Raw genomic sequence first — 24,792 nt, 5'->3', positions numbered from 1 at the left:
AACCGGACAAATGCGGGTAAAAATTAACTTTGGCGGGTAACACTGTCAAATCACGAGCCAATCTGGCGTGTTTCTATGTTTACTCACTTTCTTAGCTGGGGAAGTTCGTGTAAGCCAAATCTGCGCGGATTTAGCGCAAATACGCAACTCGTGAGTCCTCATGACATTAAATACAGCGTATTGCGCAGAATCTGCGCATTTCTGGCTTACTTGAACACACACGTCACTAAGCAACAAATAACGGCGCGCTTGTTCACTTGCATTGAAGTAATAGCGAATATTAAAAAGCATTTGGTTAACAGAAAAGACATTGTTATTTTCCAACATCCTACATGTTCTGTGCACTGTATTGATCTGTCCACCTAAAACACATTTTTGGTAAAAAAAAAAAAAAAAAAATCGATTCCCTATTTTCGTTTTCGATACTTGTGTTGGGTGGTCCGATCGATTGTGTAATCGATTTTCGAACGTAAAGTGACAGCCCTAACATATACATATATATATATATATATATATATATATATATATATATATATATATATATATATATATAAAATCAAAATATAAATGAAAGTCAAAAGCACATTTTTAGTCATACCTGGAAACAAATCCTGTTCAAATAGGTTATATGGGCCATTCTACAGAATTGGTTCAAAGTTAGAGTTGGAAATATCTTGAAAAGAAAATTGTCTTTTTCCATAAATGTCTTAGTGGGCCAATACATTTTATCATACATATTTCAAAGTTAAGGATTCATTATTTTGATATAGCTTGCATTGGAACAAACACTATAACATCTTAGTTGATTAGTTTATTGACAAAACATACTATATATTTAACATATGAGCAGAAACTGCTAACAAAAGCTTATTTGATGTCTATTTTAGAGTTAAAACTTTATAATCTATCCAAAACTAGTCACACACACACACACACACAGAAACATGATTCAAATTTAAACAGTAGGCTATTTTTGCGTTTACAGACACTAACGTTATTATATATCACGATTAGAACAAAGCACAAGAATAAAAACACTTACAGCCCAGCTCGCTCCTCGAAGTGAAAATAAACCAGCACTTGTTCTGAGGTAGGTAAATGTCCCAGGATTATTCCTCACAGCCGCGCAAAACGACAGTACATTAATCTGACTAAATATAGTGTGTTTACCGAGTTTATGTGGGCGTTTACACGCCTCAATGTGTTGCTTCAGATCATTAGCGTTTGAATAGCGCGCGCTCTCCGTGGGCGTGTCACATTAGCGGAATAATGAGATGCGAGAACGATAATGAGAACGGCTGACACCTCTCTCTTTTTATATAGATTACATAAACAGAGAATATTTATTTTAGTTTTAAATTAGATAATTTAAAAGTACAAACTTAAATGATCATAAACATATATTGCTCATGTCTGGGTGAATAGTATTCGCTGAGTTTTGTTTAAGTTTAGAGACGTGCTCCAGAAAAAAATTTCACGGACATGAAGAGGCAGAACGCACACCCTGTTTATTTTCTTTATTTTACAAAAGCACAATATTTTATTTCGATTGTAGGTGGGCACATAGACATTTAACAGTTTATTTTTTAATATGTCTTAACTCTGTATGACCAGAAATGATGGAGTAGTTTAAGTCTATTTTTCTGCTATGTGAAAAAAATCTGCCAAAACGCACCGGTGCGTTTGCCGTCCCCAGAGGGTTAATAATTGATACCGCCAAATCAACTCCTCAAAAGACATCAAACCTTCTTGATCAGTCTACAAGCCGATTAATACCTTGGGTCACCCAAAATTTAAACCACCCATCAGATCTATTTGAAGGAAAGACTGGATTGTTCACAATTGGTGAGAGAGCAGAGGTTAACTTAGTTCTTCCCTCGAAACGACAAACAGCCCTCCATGCCTTAAGTGTATTTACAGTTACAGGGTTATCACAATTCTCCAATACGGATACATTTTTTTTTGAGAAACAACAAATCCACAAGGGGAAGATCAAATAAGATGATATGGTGCTCTGAATAAGTTTTGTTGTGTTTTGTTGAGTTTTCATGTTGAAATAGACTTATGTTACTATTGTGCTTTGCGACATTTTGAAAAGCTGTGCATAGATGCACTGGAACCAGGTTTGTAACTTGAATGTGCAGTGTCATCTCTCATCACACGAGCGGCAGCGCCAAAATAAAGTCCATTTCTTATTTTATTGTTTTAAATGTGTGCCTAGCAGTGCTATATATATATATATATATATATATAGGGGTATTTAGACCTGATAAGGTGTATACTGATGCAAACAAATCATGAATCACATAAATTACATATTTTTAATATAATACATATTCGAATACATATTTTAAATATACTTTTTTTTTGGAAGATGCATTCAAAATCCATTTGGCTAAAAAAAAATATGATGCCTTTGGTTGTACTAACAATTGTATTGTCTTTTAAATGGGCTTTAAATAACCTTCATAATAATGAGATGGTTATATAGATTTTTTTATATATATAATTTGCCGGCCCATACATTAGAAAAGCTTTGGAGTCACCTTTTGTTCCAGGACAATGACCTGAAGCACACTGCTGCAAGCAGAGAGTCATTGTTGCAGATGGTATAAACTGGGTTAAAGGTGCTCTAAGCGATGTCACGCGTTTTTTAGGCCAAAACGTTTTTTTGTCACATACAGCAAACATCTCCTCACTATTCGCTAGCTTCCTGTCCCCTGAACACACTGTAAAAAAACGCGGTCTCTGTAGACAGCCCAGGCTCCACAAACGGCAACAAAAACAAACTGGGCCAACCCGCACCACGAAACATAACAAACAGTGTTCCAGCCAATAACCGACCAGAAAGATTTGGGGGTGGGGTTTGGGGGATTAGTGTGCGGATGAGGAGGAGGGAGGGTCTAGCTAGCCTCTGTTTTGTTTGACAAAACTTCAAACGTCAACAAGAAGTGACGTCACCCAACATCGCTTAGAGCACCTTTAACCCTCTGGGGTCGGCTATCGCGCCGGGCTCACTTTTTTTCTTATCAGTGCAAAAGAGACTCAAAATACTTTATTGATTTTGATCTTACATATAAGTGTTGTACATCATTAGATCCTGTTAAGTGTCTATTTTTTTTTGTGGATACTCACAATAAAAACAAAGTGTTGTGCTTAGTAATTTTTAAATTACTTAGTCTTTAAATCTTTAAATAAAAAAATAAAAAAACATGATGCGAGTTCTGCGCTCTGTCAGTGAAGTCCATTCTGAAACGCGTCCGAAAATGAACCAACTCAGTGAATACTAAGTCACGCAGGAATACAGGGACACAGGCATGAAGCTTGAATTCTCTTTTAAATGAAGTAATTTTTATAAAAAAAACAAATATTCTCAGTTTATGTAATCTGTACGAAAAGAGAGAGATGTCAGTCGTTTTCTTTTCAGCTCATTATAGCTCATTCAGTGTTAATGTGACCACGCCCACTGAGAGCGCGCGCTATTCAAACGCAAATAATCTGAGGCAAGCCACGCATACGTGTCAACGCCCACAACAGCTGGATAAAACACATCAAGTTTAAAGGTATAGCGGAGGATCTTTACGAATTTTAGAGAAGACCCGCCCTCTCCAATTTTTTTAAAAATGCACATGCGCAACACTCTATTTGCTCCCGAGAGGGAACGCCTATTAAACTTTTACTAGCAGTGATTTTAAATGGATTTCTCCAAATAGCATGACAAACTTTACCTGTCTAGTAGAATCTTCGCGACTGCAGCATCAGTGGGAAGCCCAACCTGTGCTTTTAGCGCACACCAGCGTGTGAAATATTCACCCAAAATCACTCTGGTCTTGTTTCTATATTCTGCGGCCTTTCTCTTCTTATCATACACTTCGTATACATTTTTTCTCTTTCGACCCTCAGCCATTTTCAAAGGAATGGCTGAAACCGTAACTCATCACACATAATACACCTGAAAGTGCACATGCGCAGAAAGCGAAAACTACATAGGGACGAGCACGTACGACCGCGTAAACATATCACCAGAATGATTGACACTTAGGTGGACCAATAGTATAGGCTACCCACCCGGAAAAAGAAAATCCTCCGCTATACCTTTAATAAGAATCATTTACTTTACGTCGTCTTGCTAAACTGTGAGGAATAATACTAATAATCCTGAAAAAACTTACCTCAGAAGTCCTGGTAGTTTCATTTCGAGGAGCAACGAATCAAGCTGATGTGAAAGTAAGTTATTTATTCTTAAGTGCTTTGTTCTAATCGCGATATGGAATATTGTCTGTAAACCGCAAAAGACTGTTTAAATATGAATCGCATGTCTGTGTGTGAATGAATGAATGAATGAATGAATGAACGGCACAGACGCGTGCTGTTGTTTACTACAGCTGTACAGCGCGTGCCGTTCATTCACACTCGCACCTACATTAGTAAACATGTTATTTTTACATGAACACATCGGCTAGTTTAGCTTTGACCAAACTATATTGATATAGCCTACTGAGATGAGTAAAAATAGACTGAAATATGTTGAAATAAAATGTCTTTGTATAAGCAACAAACTGCAAATTAACATTTATATACTAATATATCATACACACGATATGTTACAGACTAAATATGAATGTTTAGACAAGATTTAGTTGATTAGTTTTTACTGTAAAAAAAAGACTACTGCCACATCAAATCGCCAATTTCTGCTCATATGTTAAATATATAGTAGCCTATCGGATGTTTTGTCAAAAATAAAGTACGTATATTGAATTATCAACTAAGATGTTATTATAGTGTTTGTTCCAATATTCAAACTAATGAATCCTTACCTTTGAAATATGTATGATAAAATATATACTTTTTATAAAGAAAGATTACACTTGAAATATTAGTAAAATTGCAATGGTTGTTGTAATTGTAACTTTTTTTTTAGTGTTTTATAGTGACAATTTTGGGGAGAGGATACATATTCCAAAACTTTCTGAAAATACAGTATGAGAATTAACTACACAATTACTAGAAATGTTTACCTTGGATATTATACATTTTGCATGCATACAAAATTTGTGGAAAAAGACATTTTTTCAAGACGTTTCCAACTGTAACTTTGAACCAATTCTATAGGATATATTTATATATTCATTCTACAGAATTGGTTAAAAGTCAGATTTTGAAACATCTTGAAAAAATTAGTCTTTTTCCACTGGGTACCACAAGAAAGAATGCGAGGACTAAATATATATATATATATATATATATATATATATATATATATATATATATATATATATATATATATATATATATATATATATATATATACACATTTATTTTGTCTTCACATTCTTTGGTACCCAGTGACACACCTCTGTGAAAGGCTCATTATGCAGGTCATTATGCGGCTCATTATGCAGGTCATTGTCTTCTCAGGTGTGAATCAGGGCATTATTCATGATCCTCACAATCATTCAAAGCACAAATGTCAGTGCATGTCAAAACATCTCAAGGACCCCAAAAACACCTTAGACCCCAGAGGGTTAAGACGAATCACCGGATATGAATCCCATTGAGATGGTGTGGCATGCTCTCAAAGACTATATTCGGAGAGAAGCAAAACCAACTACAACGTCTGTCTGTTTTGTGGCCTATTTAGGCCAGGTTCCAGATTAAACTGGAACCTGCCTATATTTATCAATAATCGAATAGGCATGCCAAACGTCAATACTGTAACACCCACTGTATAGGGAATAGTAACAAACATACTGCATTTTTACTGTTAAAAATCACATGATTACAATACTTCTGATTATACTGTGAAATGGGAAGGAACAAAAGAATATGTGATATAAGAATGTTTTTAAAAATGTTAGAAATGTTTTTTTATATATCAGAATTATCATCGAACAGTCAATGAAGTATATTTTTATGATCTAGATCTTTAATAACTAGCCCAACTAAAACATGACATCCATTAATGGATAATTGTCTGAGACCCCTCAGGTAATTACCTAGTAGCTTAATCGACGTGTGACACCGGCGGTGGCTTTTAAATCGCTAATATAAAAGTGAAAGTAAAATACTCGTGTCCGCTCCGACATTGATAATGGTGCGGAGCAGAGCGAGCATTTTCAATTAATTCCTATGGAAGTAGGAATTAACTAAAAAATTCGCTCTGTTCTGCTCGCTCCTCGCCGTGGACGCACACCGTTATGAATGCCCGTGCAGCTGTGCACTTTTTAGTTTCAACTTAAAATTAGCGCCATTTCGGAGACCGATTACTTGAATTGTGAGTTCAATAGCCTATTTTTCTTAAAGGTGCCCTAGAATGTTTTTTTTTTATTATTTTATAATGTTTCCTGGGTTGCCCTTATAATGTTAGTATGTTTTTTAGATCAAAAATAATCATAATTTAGAAATAAATGGCATTTTTCCTAGCCTGCTTTTAGCCTCTGATTTGAACACTCTGTTTGAAGGGGCGTGTCTGCTGTGGGATTCAGTGTAACCGCGGCCACTGCTGTGATTGGCTGACATGCTTGCATATGAAATAGCTAGTACGCATTACATGTGAAACTCTCTCGAATACTTTTACTACTGCTATTATACGTTTTTACTATAACAGCTATCGAGATTAACGAATCGTGAGATGTTTTTAAAGTATTTAGATCTATTCCCATCACATAAAATGTTGCCGTGATGAGCATTGAGCAGATGACAGTGTGTTGATCGCGAGAATGAAGATCTTATCATTGCAAAGCATTTTCTGCACTCTCACCAATGCAAACACGATGATGTAAATACAGTAAGAGCTTCGTTGTGCAGTAACGTGCGTCATTGATTTCATAACGAGTTTGGCAAGTGTCCAGATAAACTCGCGCTGTGTGGAAAGATTGTTCTTTGATCGCTTTCTGTATATAATTTGTTCACAATTTAAATACGATTATTTTCATCCTACTAATAGAAACGATGTGAAGTTGATATTTTAGTCACTGGCTTGACTTACTATGTACTGAACTCTTGTTATTTAACTATGCTAACATAAATTCAATTTCACATTCTAGGGCACCTTTAATGGAAAACACAACAACAAAACAGTACAATGACAGATTCGCTTTTACACAAAATATTCCGTCATCATCTTTTCAGTCAGCTCTTCACTCTCGTGATTAATGAAATTTGACTCCTGCTGCTGATCTGTGCTGCGACTCTCGTTCAGCTCACGATTTATTAAGAAGACAATTGTAGTGTCCGTTCTCTAACTGAACTAAATGATTTTATTACACACATACAAATCAAATTGACGGTGGGGGGGGGGGGGGGGGGCAATAATATATTTAAATCTGCATATTGTAATATCTGCAGGGCACCCCCTAGTCTAGTCTTATGCTTCATCTTTCATTTTTAATTTCTAAATTTGATCAATAAATTCAATTATTTAGAATAATAAGACACTATAGGGCTGTTACCCTAGGGCTGATCAAATTAAATTGTTTACACTGAAAAATAACAGTGCATTAAATAATGCTATGAGATTGTTTTAAATATATGTTAATTAACAATCGTTGGAAAGAATGATACTTTTAAACATAACACTAAACCGCCATTAGGTGTCGCCAGACGACCGTCTTAATGAGCGAGTCATTGATTCATTCGTTCAAACGATTCGCTCGAACGACTGAGTCATTCATGAATGAGACAGATGTTTATGGATTGATCATTGAATCTGTGAGTCAACCGATTCGTTCAAAATGCTGAATCATTCAGTAATGAGAAAACACATTGCTGTGAAGATGCGCGATGGTTCTGCTGTGATCTTTGTTTAATTATTTTCGCCGCTGAAACAGTTACAATTAAGTCACTTACATTTTAGATGCAATATTGACTGTTTTTGTTCTGTTTATTGAACTGTTGTATCAAATCAATGTCACAGTTTCAACCATAATGGTATTCAGGAAACAGCACTCGTCATGTGAGGTTGCTTAACTGTATCATATGTTAAAAATACAAAAACTCCATATTTTTATAGGTAGTATGTTGAGTTTCTTTTGTGAGTGCTGCGCTCATTTGTTTACATTTCTCCTCGAGAGGCTGCATGAGCCTCAGCAGCGCAACCTTGTTACCATCAGTAATACATTTAATATCCACTAGCAACTTACAATAAATGTAATCAAATCAGAATAAATCTCTCCTTTTAGTGAGTCCCAAGGTTTTTTTTTTGTTGTCATTGACATTCTAATCAGGCTACTTGTCTGGTCAGGCAAGTAAAATCTCTTTTTCTTGTCCCTTCAAAAAAGCCCTAAAAAAAAGCCCAGTTGTCAATTACACTCTGACAAGAGTTTAACCCTTCCATTACTGTGTGCATTGGCCTGCATTGAAGGATAAGAACTGTATTAGGCCTCGTCTCTTCTTAACAAGTTTGATTAACAAAGTCATAGAACCAGTTTATTTGTAGTGCACTGACAACATAGTTTAATAATTAGATTAATAAAATTATAAAAAAGAACTTCAGATAAAAACTGTCCTTATGCAAAAGATAACTTCGCACTCATAAGTGACCTATGACATTCAATGACATGAATCCATCTAAATTTAAATGATCTCATGGATGTGGCTGTTGTGGTTCACGGTCATAGTGGCACCAGCTGCTTCAGTAAATGTGGCGTATTCAGACGACTTTGATGTGGTTCTTTTACATATATTGCCCGTTGTGCACAGTTACCCTAAAGGCACCGGGGGTGTCTGTGCCACCGGCTTGGGCCCGTCAACGCTGCTCACAGCTATATTTATTATTCTTTTGCAAAATTCATAATTTTTGAGGGCCTAAACATCGAAAACTCACAAAACTTTGCACACGCATCAGAACTGGTCGGAAATTTACATCTGATATGGGTTTCAGAATTGGGCGGGACAAAATGGCTCGATAGCGCCGCCTACCGCTACGTTTCACGTACTTGTACGAAATTCGGTACATACATGTAATGACCCAATACCTACAAAAAAGTCTATTGGAGCGTAGCCCTAAACACAACAAGAAGTCAGCCATTTTGAACTTCCTCTAAGATTTGTGCGCAGTTTTTGCCATTTTCAGGCCTCGTACTTTCACCAAATTTGAAGATGATCAGATTAAAACTGTAGGAGGAGTTGGTTAGTGTAATCTTAACCCTCTGGGGTCTGAGGTGTTTTCGGGGTCCTTGAGATGTTTTGGCATGCTCTGACATTTGTGCATTTTTCAGTTGCTTATAAACATATTAATGGCACAGGTGAAATTACACTCTATATAGCACACACAGGGCTACCATTATATGTGAGCAACATGTATGTACATGTTTGTATTTTTGAGAGAATATTGTTTATGCGTGGTTATTGAAAAAACTAAAAAATAAATTTTCTAATATATGGCCACAAATAACATACTAAATATCTGTCCACAAGACTTTTGACTAGTGGATGTTGTCGCCTAGAGTATTTGCTTCAAATTGATCTGAAAATCATTCTGGCTAATCATTCACATAAAACAATAGATTGTTTTAAATTGTGAAAAACATTTTTTTGTTTGCAAAGGCAATATGCGGATGGGCGGATCGGCCCAACCCCCTCATGAATAATTAGGCAGTTCTCACCTGAGCAGACTGCATACTAATGAGCCTTTCATTCAGGGGTGTCACACAAGAAAGAATGCAAGGACAATATATATATATAAATAAATAAATATTTATATACACACACACACACACACACACACACACACATATATATATATATATATATATATGTGTGTGTGTGTGTGTGTGTGTGTGTGTGTGTATATAAATATTTATTTATTTATATATATATATATATTGTCCTTGCATTCTTTCTTGTGTGACACCCCTGAATGAAAGGCTCATTATATATATATATATATATATATATATATATATATATATATATATATATATATATATATATATATATATATATATATATATATATATATATATATATATATATACATATACATATATATATATATATATATATACAAACAATCAAAATATAAATGAAAGCCAAAAGCACATTTTTAGTCACACATTTTAGCCATCCACATACCATTTTTAGCCATCCACCGCGGTAAAAATAAACCAGTCGCATTTCAAAGTCGTACGCGAAATGACCGCCAGGTGGCGCAAAGGGACATTTAGCAAAACGTAAGTGGGGCTAATGTCTATTAACAGTAGCCTAAGGATGAAATACTACAAGTTATGGTAATTTCCAAATAAGCCTACAACAAATTGTTGGTCATACAGATAAGATATAATCTTTTAAAACTGTAAAAGGTTAAAGTAGGCCTACACTCACAGGCTAAAGACAAAACGTTTTCTCGCTCATGTGAGAATCAAACGTTTGGTTATTTCTCAGTAACAAAATTCATAGCCGAGCGGTAGAACTGATGGTTCATCATCAAGATGACACAGGTTCAAATCCCGCACAAACATGGTCTGCTGTATATTTTATATTTATTATTGCAGAGAGATTTGTCTAGCTCTAAAACTCTGTTACACCATACAGTTTTGTTTTATATAGGCTATATATATTTTTTTATTTATTTATTCCAGGCTCTCACGCCACCCCCCCGATTTCTCACGCTGAAGTGTCAACCCGGTCGGTCAAATTCCTGAAAGATATAGTTTATCTATAGATCTACCTGTTGAGCCACTCGTGATCGACTAGTTATACCGTAAATTAGTTAAAATATCCCGTAATCTATTTAGAGCGAGCGTGCATGCGAGACAGATATTGTGCTCCAAACCGTGCGCGCGCATGGCAGAGAGGTCTGTTCCCTACAACCTAGAGTTTTTAAAAACATGGTTTTAAGTAAAGTGTGATTTGCCAGGGGGGACTGGGATTTCCTTCTGGTCTAAACATCCCTACTTCTGCTGAATTATTTTAATCCCCACACCCCTCCCTCCACAGCTAATCAATGCTATAGGCTACTTCACCAATATCAAATATATAAAATAGAGATATGCAACAGGCACGTTTAAACGAAAAACAATAAAATCAAAACCAGCGTTTCAGTTGTTCATTAGTTCCAGTGGCCTTAATGCATGCACGGCTTTTCAAAATTTCACAAAGCGTGTTGAGATTATTTTGAATGAAATATTGAAGTTTATAATTAAGTGTTTTGGCACACCACGCCGAGTGACCCTATGCATTTTTCTAAAGTCGGGTTTTATTCTGGCATCGTGAGTTAGTGTTCGACAAACGCGGCGGCGCGTTCATTTAGATTAATTTATTTATCTCATTATTACAGCTAAAATAACTTAATAGGCGACTCCGTAATTTTTTGGTCATACAGATAAGAGTAGAGTAGCTTACATCGTTCAAAACTGTAAACTTGTATTCATATTAGGCTAACGACAAAAACAGTATATCTGTCCTCTCTGTCTCCGGGAACTGCGCGTCACAAAAATGAACCGAAAGCCACTTCAGCTCAGTCACGATAAGAAATCGGCTATGTCTAAAGCCTTTAAATGTCTAAATATTTAGGCTAATAAATGTTATCTGATTATGTAGGCTAATCCATATGAAAACGAGAGGTACAGAGGATCTACTCAAACATGCGCTTCCCAATGAGAAAATGACAAGACATGGGTGAAAATCTCGCTCTAATTAAATGTAGGCTAAATCGCCCTGAATTAAAATGTAAAAACATAATAATGTATTTGTCGAAATGTTGCGATATTGTTTCATTTAAGTTCATAATTATTCTATAAATGTTATTTAATTTAGCAGCATTACCACGAAGCACCGTGTTTCGATATTTATTTGAATAATACAAAATAAAATAAAAACTTAATTCACAAATTGCATGCCTGGTTGTAAGGATCCAAAGATCCCTGTAGACTTTAATATTAAGTGACAACAAATTCACAAGCGTTTTTTCAGATTATATTTAGTTTTGCTTGGAAAAAGCTGCCCCAAACCAGTTTTATTTCATCAATTATTGAAATAATGAAATATTTAGTAATAAACTTTTATGACAGAAATATCACTAGGCTACATGTAACTTAAATCATTTAATTCCTTCATTATCAACACTGTCTAGAATGGCGATTTAAGTGTGAATTGCGACTTCTCTTTGTGTTAAGTCAGCCTCAGACTCCGATAGCCTGTGGGGGGTTGGAGGGACAGTTGCTGGACAAAGGTGTTAATGTTCCTCTTTCATATGGAGAGTGTCGGATAGCCAGCCTGATGAGCAGGCAAAATTATTGTAAGGATAAATCTGTGTCCAAATGTAGGCCCCATATCTTATTAAATTATAAATATTGTAGTTTATTTATTGTAGCCTATTTAAAGTTTTTTTTTCACACAAAATTTCAATTGAAGTTATTGTAAGGTGAATTCAACAAGGCATGCTGTGTCTTTGAAGCAACAATTAAAGGTTAAATAATTTTTTCGTGATTTGTATGGCTGACACGCAGCGACATATACAGTATTATCAGCTGTATGATGTGTTTTTACCCTGAAATGATTAATTTCGAGAGAGAGACCCGCGCGCGCAGCGAGGGAGACTAAATAAACTTGTTAAAAAGAGATCCAGCGCGAGAGAGGCAAAGAGAAACGCATGTTTTTAATTTAATTATGTTTCTTTGGACAATTTTCGTTTTGTAGGCCTACTGTTTTAATTGTTTAATTTAGCTGTAATTTCTTTGGCAATACAAATTTAAAATGTCGCAAGAATAAGATTAGCCTAGTGTTTCTTATTTTGCATCGCAAAAGAAATAAACTCTAAACAAGATGCAACCCTGTTTTAAATTAAACAATTTAAACCTTGAAATGTTCGAACTTGGTTTCAAACTTAAGTAATTTTAGTGTTCTTTTACATTACACAATAATTTAGCAGACTAAAGACGAGCTTCTTCATTTTCATTTTCTGATCGGCTGACAATCTTCATCAGTTTTTGTCGTTTGTGCAGCGGCTGCGGTTCTACAGGAATGTAGCAAATTTATGTTGTAATGATAATCAAACAAAACTCTTGACTTTAAATAAGTAAACAGATATAAACAGTTACCTATTTAAGCATCAAGGTGGGAAAATATAAACGTAGGACAACATCGGTTAACAACATCTATGCTACATTGAGATTCGATCTCGGGTCTGTTGAAGCTCCTCGAAGCTCGTGTCGTTGCGTTGATCACTGAGCTATCGTCTGTACGCTGTTAAAGTTGTAAAGCCTCGTTCATGTAGCCTAAATGTTTTTATTGCAATGTTTTATGTTGAAATGTTTTCATTATTTATTCAATTACATTTCAGTAGCCTAATTTCAGTATTGTGATTATGAATTATTTTAACTACGTTTCACTTGTTGAATTCTTCTGCTACCAGCTTTCAATCGCTCTGAATCAGCACGGTGCGGCAGCAGATTACGCATTAGAGAGAATAAACCGGAATAAACGAACACTTTTCAGAGTCTATGATTGTAGCGCCTCTTAGCGGTAAAAGGCAGCAAATACACCACACATTTTACCGCCGCGGTGGAACAGCTGATGTGGGCGTTGTCATGGCTTGCCTCGACATTTGCGTTTGAATAGCGCGCGTCGTCCGTGGGCGTGTCAGATTAACGCGTAATGAAGTGTAATGAGCTGGGGGAAAAAATACTGACAGCACTCTCTTTTCATACAGATTGCATAAACTGAGAATATTTGTTTTTTATATAAATTACTTCATTTAAAAGAAGAGAATTCAAGCTTCATAAAGAAAAACCTCTCGTGCCTGTGTGACAAGTAATCGCGGAGTTACAGTTAATCTTAGGACGCGTTTCAGAATGGACTTCACTGACAGAGAGAACGCAAAACTCGCATCATGTTTGTTTTTCTTTATTTGGTGAAAAGCACAACACTTTGTTTTTATTGTGAGTATCCACAAAAAAAATAGAAACTTAACAGGATCTAATGATGTACAACACTTATATGTAAGATCAAAATTAACAGAGTAATTTGAGTCTCTTTTGCACTGATAAGGAAAAAAGTGAGCTGGTATCGCCGGCGAGACCGCCGACCCCAGAGAGTTAAGGCCTTTGAGATGTTAAATTGCGAAGATCTTGAGTTTTCGTCAAAGGGCGTGTCCTCGGCGGCCTGACAAATTTTGAAATTCCTGTAACTCAGGCAAACAATGTCCAATCTGCCCCAAACTTCACAGCTTTGATAAGAGTTCTGACGTCCATGCTCATATTCAGTTATAGTCATAGCGACACCTGCTGGCAACAGGAAGTGACATGTTTCTGTTGTGGACTCCTAATAACATATAAAAAAGTAGTCCAGCAGGTGCTAAATATGCTAGCAACATACTAGAAACATGATAAAACATGCTAGCAAACACTTAGCTAAGAGCTAAAGCATGCTATTACTGCAATTAAATTGGACATTGCATACCTGAGTTACAGCAAATTCCTATTTAATTGCAGTAATAGTATGCTTTAGCACTTAGCTAAATGTTGCTAGCATGTTTCTAGCATGTTACATATTAAGTTTGGGGTAGATTGGACATTGCATACCTGAGCAAATTCCTATCTACCCCAAACTTAATATCTAACATGCTAGAAACATGCTAGCAACACTTAGCTAAGTGCTAAAGCATGCTAAAAATGCTAAAGGAAGTTGTTGTAACTTAAGCATTCAATGTCCAACCTGCCCCAAACTTCACATGTTTGATAAGAGTCCTGCCCTGAACCCATCTACATGGCGATATTCAGTTATAGTCATAGCGCCACCTACTGCCAACAGGAAGTGACATGGTTAACACTAGCCACACACCAAAATATGCCATTGTGTACTTAACATGCTAGAAACATACTAAACATGCTAGCAACACTTAGCTGAGTGATAAAGCATGCTATTATCCACATAATAAAGGACATTTTTGTAACTGACTTTTATTAAGGACATACTCCTCCTATTTTTACCTACTTAAATGCACATTGCCCACCATGCTCTGTCTTCCTAAAGCCTAAAGCTGGTGGCACGGGTGCGAGGGCCCTTTCATCGCTGCTTGCAGCTTTAATTATTATTATTATAAAAAAATGTTTTGCTTATCTATATTTTATCCCGTTTCATTTATGTATCTGTCCAAGTCCTGTAGTGCAATGGGTTGGGTAAGGGAAGGGGAAGGTTATGGAGGTCTTTTTTTCATTGCAAATTGTTTAAAAAAAAAAATAATAATAATGACAACAAAAACAAAAAAAAACAATATTCACTTAAACCCATTATAATAAATGTCACATTTAGCTGTGCTTTTAATATAGCAGGGCTTAACGCTAAGGATTTTTTTCTACTGGCTCGGTCCGGCACGTTCAGATTTTTATTTGCCCTGCCAAAATTTTCACTGGCCCCTCCACAAAAAATAAATAAATAAATAAATAATTGTTTACATTTTTTTGACCCATGATGTAACCTCAAACAGTGCATTATGATTTTAAGTCTAACAGTACATAGTCATTGGTGGTAAATTTACATAAATTGATATAGATATAGATGAATCATTATTAAAGCTACAAAATGTTCAAGAGTAGTGAGTGAGAAACCGCTTCCTACGTGCATCGGGTACGTTCACAGAGAGCCGCTTCACAGTGTGCCAATACCCAATTAAGTTCTCTTTTGCGCTTATATCGCGCTTGATTATATTATTATATCGCGCTTGAATGGCTTAAAAGCACTTGAATGAATGAGAGCGTGATAATATACTGCAAAGGGGGTCGCACACCGGACGAGAAGCGCCGCATCGCGGATAACTCAAGGATTTTGAACAGGGTCCTGAGCCGAAGCTGGGCGTTGCGGGTAGACGCCGAATGGCGCTGCCGGTGTGTTTACACTCATAGAAAATAATGTGTTCAGATTTTAAAGACGCGGCGCTGCGCTTCTCGTCCGGTGTGCGACCCCCTTAACGCTAGCAAAAGGATGCCAGGAAAGAAACTATGCTGCATTAACAGCACTAGATATTTGTTCATTTTGTTGCGTGCAATAGTAAATTGCAGTGTACATTTGTGCGAATCTTTGTTATTTTTAACTCACTAGAGCCCTTTTCGGACAGGATTAGTTTTTACAAGGGTAGATGGAGTAATGTAATTTTACCACAGGACGTCTGTAATAACAATGACCAATTCGTACAGGATAAGAATTATAAAACTAGCAGAAGTGGGAGGGGTAACTCGCTTTACGCACCGCCGTCAACTTCCTGTCGTCATGTGCGTATTACATTGCTTTCTGATATCATCTGTGCAAACACACATAACCTACATTTATATATATAAAACAATTTATCAATTATGTATTAATTAAATTCAGATTGGATTATGTTGGTAATAGGCACTTACCTAACGCTAAAAGAAGTTTCGTGCCTCTAACAAGTGCTTTTGAAATTCTTTTTGATCTGAATGGTATGTGGAAAACACTTGAGTTTTTCCACAGACTTGTCCCACCGCCTAGAATGCAACAATGCTTTTTCAAGCGCCTCCATACTTGAAAAATCGACCGAAAACTACTTTTAAACAGGAAATGACGGAATATTTACATACAGTGGGTCTATTCGCACAGGATTAGTATTACCTGAGGTAATTTTTTCAGACCTTTTTACAGAAGGTAAAAGTCGCTGTTATCTTTACCGACATTGGGCCCTATCATACACCCGACGCAATGCGGTGCTAGACGAGACGCAAGTGTTTTTTCCTAGTTTCAACCCGACGCAGTTATCATTTTCACATCCTGCGTCACGTTGTTTAAATAGCAAATGCATTTGCGCCCATCTGTGCGCCCATGGGCGTGCTGGTCTGAAAACGAGGTGTGTTCAGGCGCATTATTGACGCGTTGCTATTTTGAGGCAACTGAAATAGACTATATTTATAGCAATATTTTTTGGGGTTATTTAAAGAGCGCGTTAGTAATGCGTTAGTAATAAACGCCTATAGGCAGGTCCACAACGCACGTACACTTTGCTTATTACACACAGGGACGCGCAGCAGCACACAAACATTTTTAAATATGAAAAATAAAAGGATTACAAGGTAAAAGATTATTATCGTGTACATAAAGATATGGTGGAAGCCGGCTTGTCCCATAGATGGTCTGCTTGCGCGCTTTAACCTCGCGCACAAGCAGATCCGTTTCCTCTCTGGAGACGCGTTCAGTCTTTCCACTTGCAAATTCCGTCATGTAAATAGCGAATCCGCCATGGCGTGAGCGCAACTGGCTTTTAAAAGGAATGGGAGATGAGACTCTAATTGGTTTATTGCACGTAAAGCCCAAAACACACCCATTACTCATTAACCCTCTGGGGTCTAAGGTGTTTTTGGGGTCCTTCAGATGTTTTGACATGCCCTGACATTTGTGCTTTTTTCAGTTGCTTATAAACACATTAATGGCAAAGGTGTAATTATACTCTATTTAGCACAAACAGGACTACCATAATATGTGAGCAACATGTATGTACATGTTTGTATTCTTGAGAGAATATTGTTTATGCATGGTTATTGAAAAAACTAAAAATTAAAGTTTCTGAAATAAGGCCACAAAACACATACTAAATATGTCTACGCGAATTTTGACTAATGGATGTTGTCACCTAGATTTTTTGCTTCAAAATTATCTGAAAATCATCCTGCCTAATCATTCACATAAAACAATACATTGATTTAAATTTTGTAAGACACTTTTTGTTTGGAAAGGCAATATGCGGGGGGCATGAATGATCATGAATAATGCTCTGATTCACACCTGAGAAGACAATGACCTGCATAATGGCCCGCATAATGAGCCTTTCATTCAGGTGTGTCACTGAGCCACAAGAAAGAATGCAAGGACAAAAGAAATATATACACTCACCTAAAGGATTATTAGGAACACCCGTTCAATTTCTCATTAATGCAATTATCTAATCAACCAATGACATGGCAGTTGCTTCAATGCATTTAGGGGTGTGGTCCTGGTCAAGACAATCTCCTGAATTCCAAACTGAATGTCAGAATGGGAAAGAAAGGTGATTTAAGCAATTTTGAGCGTGGCATGGTTGTTGGTGCCAGACGGGCCGGTCTGAGTATTTCGCAATCTGCTCAGTTACTGGGATTTTCACGCACAACCATTTCTAGGGTTTACAAAGAATGGTGTGAAAAGGGAAAAACATCCAGTATGCGGCAGTCCTGTGGGCGAAAATGCCTTGTTGATGCTAGAGGTCAGAGGAGAATGGGCCGACTGATTCAAGCTGATAGAAGAGCAACTTTGACTGAAATAACCACTCGTTACAACCGAGGTATGCAGCAAAGCATTTGTGAAGCCACAACACGCACAACCTTGAGGCGGATGGGCTACAACAGCAGAAGACCCCACCGGGTACCACTCATCTCCACTACAAATAGGAAAAAGAGGCTACAATTTGCAAGAGCTCACCAAAATTGGACAGTTGAAGACTGTAAAAATGTTGCCTGGTCTGATGAGTCTCGATTTCTGTTGAGACATTCAGATGGTAGAGTCAGAATTTGGCGTAAACAGAATGAGAACATGGATCCATCATGCCTTGTTACCACTGTGCAGGCTGATGGTGGTGGTGGTGTAATGGTGTAGGGGATGTTTTCTTGGCACACTTTAGGCCCCTTAGTGCCAATTGGGCATCGTTTAAATGCCACGGCCTACCTGAGCATTGTTTCTGACCATGTCTATCCCTTTATGGCCACCATGTACCCATTCTCTGATGGCTACTTCCAGTAGGATAATGCACCATGTCACAAAGCTCGAATCATTTCAAATTGGTTTCTTGAACATGACAATGAGTTCACTGTACTAAAATGGCCCCCACAGTCACCAGATCTCAACCCAATAGAGCATCTTTGGGATGTGGTGGAACGAGAGCTTCGTGCCCTGGATGTGCATCCCACAAATGTCCATCAACTGCAAGATGCTACCCTATCAATATGGGCCAACATTTCTAAAGAATGCTTTCAGCACCATGTTGAATCAATGCCACGTAGAATTAAGGCAGTTCTGAAGGCGAAAGGGGGTCAAACACAGTATTAGTATGGTGTTCCTAATAATCCTTTAGGTGAGTGTATATACATACTACAGAATTGGTTCAGAGTTGGAAACATCTTGAAAAAAATTTGTCTTTTTCCACAAATTGTGTATGCTTGCAAATTGTATAATATCCAAGGTAATAATAATATTAGAGACAAAGAGAGACATCTCTCTCTTTTCATAGAGATTACATAAACAGAGAATATTTGTTTTAGTTTTGAATTAGATCATTTAAAAGCAGACAATTAAATGATTATACAACATGACATCATGACTTTGCGTAAACATACACGCCACTTTCAAGTCAAGTGGCGTGTTATCTATACGCATTTTGAGCTATCCGCGTGTACGTCCACGCCGAAATCTTTTGCGTGTATGTCTACGCCGTTAAATGTCCAAGTGATTCCGCGTGTATGTGTACGCCGTTAAATGTCCGAGCGAAACGAAGCAAAAAGTATATATCTACGTCTGTGGAGCGATATTTTTTTCCTAGGATGGTAGGGGAAGACTCATAAATGGTATTAACCCCAGTGACGGGTAGGTTTAGGGACGGGGCTGGGGTAGGTCATATATTTATATATACAGTAATGTAGTTAAGTCAACGGCGTTGATAAACACGCTGAAAAGCGATTATGCGTGTTGATAGCACGCCAAAAATAGAAATACGAATTTGCGTGTCATACATACGCCATTTCATGAGATCAGTCTGGATTATAAGGATATATTGTTCATGCCTGGGTGAATAGTATTCGCTGAGTTTTGTTTAAAGGTGCAGTGTGTAGATTTTAGCGGCATCTAGCGGTTCGGTTGCGAGTTGCACTAATAATAATAATAATAATAATAATAATAATAATTCATTACATTTATATATCGCTTTTCTCGGCACTCAAAGCGCTTTACATAGAAGGGGGGAATCTCCTTAACCACCACCAATGTGCAGCATCAACCTGGCTGAACTGACCTGGCTAAGCTCAGCCCACTGCTCACCCCTCCCTTTCGAAGAAGCTACGGTTGCTAAAACGGGACAAACATATCGTCGTCTGAGACAGCAGAGAATAGCCAGAGTAAGCCAAGTTTTTGTACCACAGTCTATTATAAACCACATCATGGATAAAGTTTACAAAACCATAGTCAGGTGAGGATCAAGGGTCTCTATAAAATATAATAATAGTAATCAGCTGATTGTCTCACGAACATAACCAGCATATTTCTCCCCACATAGCAAACCCATAATACAGCGAGGGAGAAGAACCACATGAAACTATCCAACTACATATTTTTTCTAACAGGGTAGTAAAAGTTTAGCTGGCTAATATGAGCTGTTATGCTGTAGGGCTGTGGCTGAGCTGGTTAAAGCGTAAAGCATTGTTTATACTCGACGCGTCCGCATGAGCGCAAAGGTAAATGGTGTCTAGGGGATGCGGAGGCCTCCGCATCCCCTAGACACCATTTACTACACACAAATTAATAAATAATAATGAATAAAAATATAGTTTTTTTTCTCTGGTTTTGAAAACTCTTCGCGATCGACTTAAAACGCTTCCAAGATCGACTTGTCGACCGCGATTGACGGGTTGGTGACTCCTGTAACGTTACTGTTTTACGGTCAATAGTACTAATCAGCTGATTGTCAAAGCCATAACACAGCGAGGGAGAAGAACTGTTACATGAAAAAATCCAACTACATATTTTACACCACTGACAAGGGAAAAGTAACTACTCACAGGGCCCTATCTTGCACCCAGCGCAATTGACTTTCTACACCGACGCATGTATCATTCGTAATTTGCACCCGTGCAAAGCGGACTTTTCCCTCCACAGAAATGAACTTGCGCTCCCTGGGCGGTTCAGCGCAAAAAAGGAGGCGTGTTCCGGCGCAAACAATCCCTGGTGCTATTTTGCAGTTCCAGAAAACGATTGCGCCACTGACCAGAAAAAACCTAGTCTAAAGTCAGTGGCGCGTTGCACATACATTCAGATGCTATTTTAAGCGCGCATGCTTGGCCATAATACAGAGTGTGAACAACGCGCATACACTGTAGATGATTCTCTCATCTACACAGATGCATTTTACTTTTTGCAAATGATACATTTTTATAAGGAAAAATATTAAAACACGAGGGAAATCATTGTTGTGTCCATGACGATGGGAAAAATAGGCATAAAGCTTACACATTTACCCAAATTATTATATGCATGTTTAACCGAAGCTAATTTGGGTGGGTTTGTCCCATCCCCAATGTCACTTCTCTTTCTTTTACGGCCCTGACGAGAACATCGGTCTCCTCGGCTGTGAACCGTTCGTCATGCTCTTAAAGGGAATGTGATATGACGTTCTTATTGGTTTGTTTCCCGTTACGCCCAAACCACACCTATGAATAATGAAGCTACTTCAGACCAGCCCCTTTTAGATTTGCGTCGAGCGCAAGAGTCATTTATCCCGCTGGTTAGATAGCAACAGCGCCGAGATCCGCCCACAAAGTTACTTGCACTTTGCGCTTGACACTTGCGTTTTAGATCGTTAAAATAGGGCCCACGGTGTCTATGGCTAGCTTCTAGCTTTCTGCGGCTTCTCTTTCAAGGTATGAACGAAACATGCTCTGTAGCGCTGTTTGTTCGCTGTCGGCTACGGTAGAAACATGACGTCACAATATGTCGACCTTCATAGAAGGGGGTGCCCGCGGTTATGTACATATAAATGTCTCATTCTAAGGTAATAAAAACATAACGGTTCATTGAGTAAGGTCTTTATCCAACACTGAACACATAGTTATGGATCTTATATTGCATTTCTGTCAATAGATCCTCGGAAATATTACACATTGCACCTTTAAGTTTAGAGACGTGCTCCAAAAAAAAAGTTCATGGTGACTGAGAGCCAGAAAGCACACCCTGTTTATTTTCTTTATTTTTTGTAAAAAAGCACAATGTTTTGTTTCGCTTGTAGGTGGACACATAAAAAAGTAGACATTTAACAGTCTGTATTTTAAGTCTATTTTGCTGCTATGTGAAAAAAATCGAGCAAATTGAGCAAAACGCAAAACGCGAAAACCCAGAGGGTTAAGAGAATAGGGACAAACCTTTTAAACCATGCGCCTGGAGCCGACCATTTTTCCCGTCGTTAAATTAGCAAAAGTGGATTCGGACACGCCCTAACTGCACTTGCGCCGTGTGCTTTAGACATGCGGTTAGATCATCAAAATAGGGCCCATAGTCTGTAATGATTACGGAGATGGCACATTTGGACGGGACTAAAATCACTGAGAAGATCTGGTAATAATTACTTCACCCCACCTCTCCAAGTTAAAATAATCCCGTCCGAATAGGGCTTAGGAGTGTAGTCTCCTTTCTTCCCCTTCCGCTCCACTTCTTACCACGCCTTTTTCCAAACTGGTGAGAACTAGACAGCTCTGAAATAGGGCATTTCATGACCCTTTAATTGGTCGACCACATATAGGTGAAAAAGGTAGACAAACTCTTACTAGTTACTTTATGTATTCACCTTTTGAATTGCAATACCATACCAAACAGATTTCCCTTTATTAACCAGTAAATAAATTTAGACCCACACTTAAAATTTTATTCAAGGCCTCTTACCCTTTTAGTTCATCAGCAATGCACATGCCAAACTGTTTGGTTCCCGTTTCCATAGATCTGCGTATCATTAGCCTGTATCGAGGCTCAAAAACATGCAGTGGGCAGGGAATGGTAGGAAATGCCATGGTGCAAACAAAGATGGGCACTTCCTGGTTCAAGCTGAAACAAGAAGAAAGTGCAACACATGAACAAGAGACGATACTAATGTCCGGGCAAGCAATGGAGAACAATTACAATATAGATAACAAATAGCTATGTGATGAATCATTAATTGTTCAGGGTATAACAAAGAGAACGTACTCGGTTACTAACGTAATCTCTGTTCTCTCCAGAGAGGGAACGAGTACTGCGTAATATCTTACGCTATGGGGAAAACCTCTTTTCCACGAGATATTGAAGCCAAAAATTATCCTTAATTTTTAATCAATGTAAAACGCTTTGCGGCAGCATGCAGACATAGGCGAGGCAGCTCGCGTGCCTATTGGCTGCCCTGCGGCAAAAGCAGCAGCCTATCGAGAGCGGCTCTGCGTGACGTCATGACCAATGGGGGCACTTTGCGCCCATTTCGTCACATCCCGCCAGAAAAGGCGTGGTCTCGCCCTATAAAAGCAGGTCGATAGGCTGATACAAACTGGTTTTCATCGCCGAAGCGAACCAGAGCGTATTTTAAGCACGGCAAGATACGCAGTACTCGTTCCCTCTCTAGAGAGAACAGAGGTTAAGTTGGTAACCGAGTACGTTCTCTTACGAGAGTATCTCTCGTACTGCGCAATATCTTATGCTATGGGGAACACAGTGTAACACGCCATGCATACAGGGATCCAACACCAAAGTCCCAAAGGCAGAAGCCCGGGGCGCATGTAGTGCATAATCACCATAGACTCACAGAGAGTGAAGGAAGAGGGGCTAGAAGCGTCATTCCTTATAAGTAGCATCCAGAGGAGCTAATCATATAAATGTTATACCACGCAGCCAGGGTGAAAGCTTTCAGCCTAAATTGGGTGGCCATACGTGTGTCAACACTCATGGAGCTGTTGTATCAGTCAGTGAGCGATACACAGGCCAAATTCAGCATCTGGGCCGGCACAGCGGGGCAGATAGCACTGAAGTCTAGACCACCAAAAGCTTAGCTTGTAAGGCGGGAACCTCCAGGTTATAGTATTTTATAAATGTAGACGGCGAGGCCCAGCCCGCGGCCGTACAGATATCTTGCAGGGTAATCCCGCTAGACCATGCCCATGAAGAGGCCACGCCTCTCGTGGAGTGCGCTCTGACACCCAAGGGGCACTGCAGGCCCTTAGAGGTGTAAGCCAGCGCTATAGCATCGACTATCCATCTAGATAGGCTCTGTTTTGATGCAGCAAGTCCCTTAGAACGTCCGCCAAACAAAACGAAAAGCTGCTCAGTCTGTCTAAAAACCAGCCGAGCGGGACACATAAGCTCTTAGTGCCCTGACAGGGCAAAGGAGACTCGCGTCCTTCTCCTCATTGAGAACCGGAAGGGCAGACAGGGAAATCACCTGGGCCCTAAACGGTGTGTTGAGGGATTTCGGCACGTACCCGTGCCTAGGTTTGAGTATGACCTTTGAGTCATTAGGCCCAAACTCCATACACGACGCGCAGAACACAGACCATTTCGAGGAATAGAGCCGTCTAGTAGACGGAGCTCTGGCCTGCGTGATCGTGTTTAACACTCCCTCCGGGAGGTTAGCGGGTACCCGTTGATGGCCCATGCGTGCAGGGACCACAGATCCGGGCGAGGATGCCAAATCGAGCCCCCTGGCTGAGAGAGGAGGTCTCTCCTCAGTGGTACAGGCCACGGGGCAGTGCTGGTCAGCTGCATCAGGACTGGGAACCAAGTCTGGTTTGTCCAGAGCGGAGCCACGAGCAGCACTGGGCATCCGTTTTCCCTGATTCGTTCCAACACTTGAGGCAGGAGCGAGACAGGGGGAAGAGCATATAGGGGACAGCGGGGCCAGACGTGGGCCAGCGCGTCTTTGCTTTTCGAGAAAAAGTTCGGACAATGAGCGTTTTCGTGGGACGCGAACAGGTTCACCTCCGCTTTGCCGAACGTTTCCCACAGCAGTTGGACCGTCTGCGGGTGCAGCGACCATTCCCCTGCTGGGACATTGTTTCTGGACAGTCTGTCTGGTCCCACATTCAGGCGACC

General features: G+C 38.7%; 1 protein-coding gene across 1 annotated transcript in view; it reads right to left on the bottom strand.

Annotated features, from left to right (window-relative positions):
* The window catches only part of lonrf2 (LON peptidase N-terminal domain and ring finger 2), a 166,364-nt gene that overhangs the window by 21,368 nt on the left and 120,204 nt on the right, over positions 1–24,792 (bottom strand). Inside the window, exon 9 of the mRNA XM_056254272.1 lies at positions 22,624–22,782. Within this exon, the coding sequence (XP_056110247.1) occupies positions 22,624–22,782 (159 nt within the window). The remainder of the gene's footprint in view (positions 1–22,623; positions 22,783–24,792) is intronic.

The sequence above is a fragment of the Rhinichthys klamathensis genome, unplaced genomic scaffold, assembly GCF_029890125.1.
Source record: "Rhinichthys klamathensis goyatoka isolate OS25496 unplaced genomic scaffold, OSU_Roscu_1.1 h1tg000111l_1, whole genome shotgun sequence".
Taxonomy (NCBI): Eukaryota; Metazoa; Chordata; class Actinopteri; order Cypriniformes; family Leuciscidae; genus Rhinichthys; species Rhinichthys klamathensis.
Note: the sequence above shows the minus strand (reverse complement) of the source record. Positions and strands in the feature narration are given on the sequence as shown.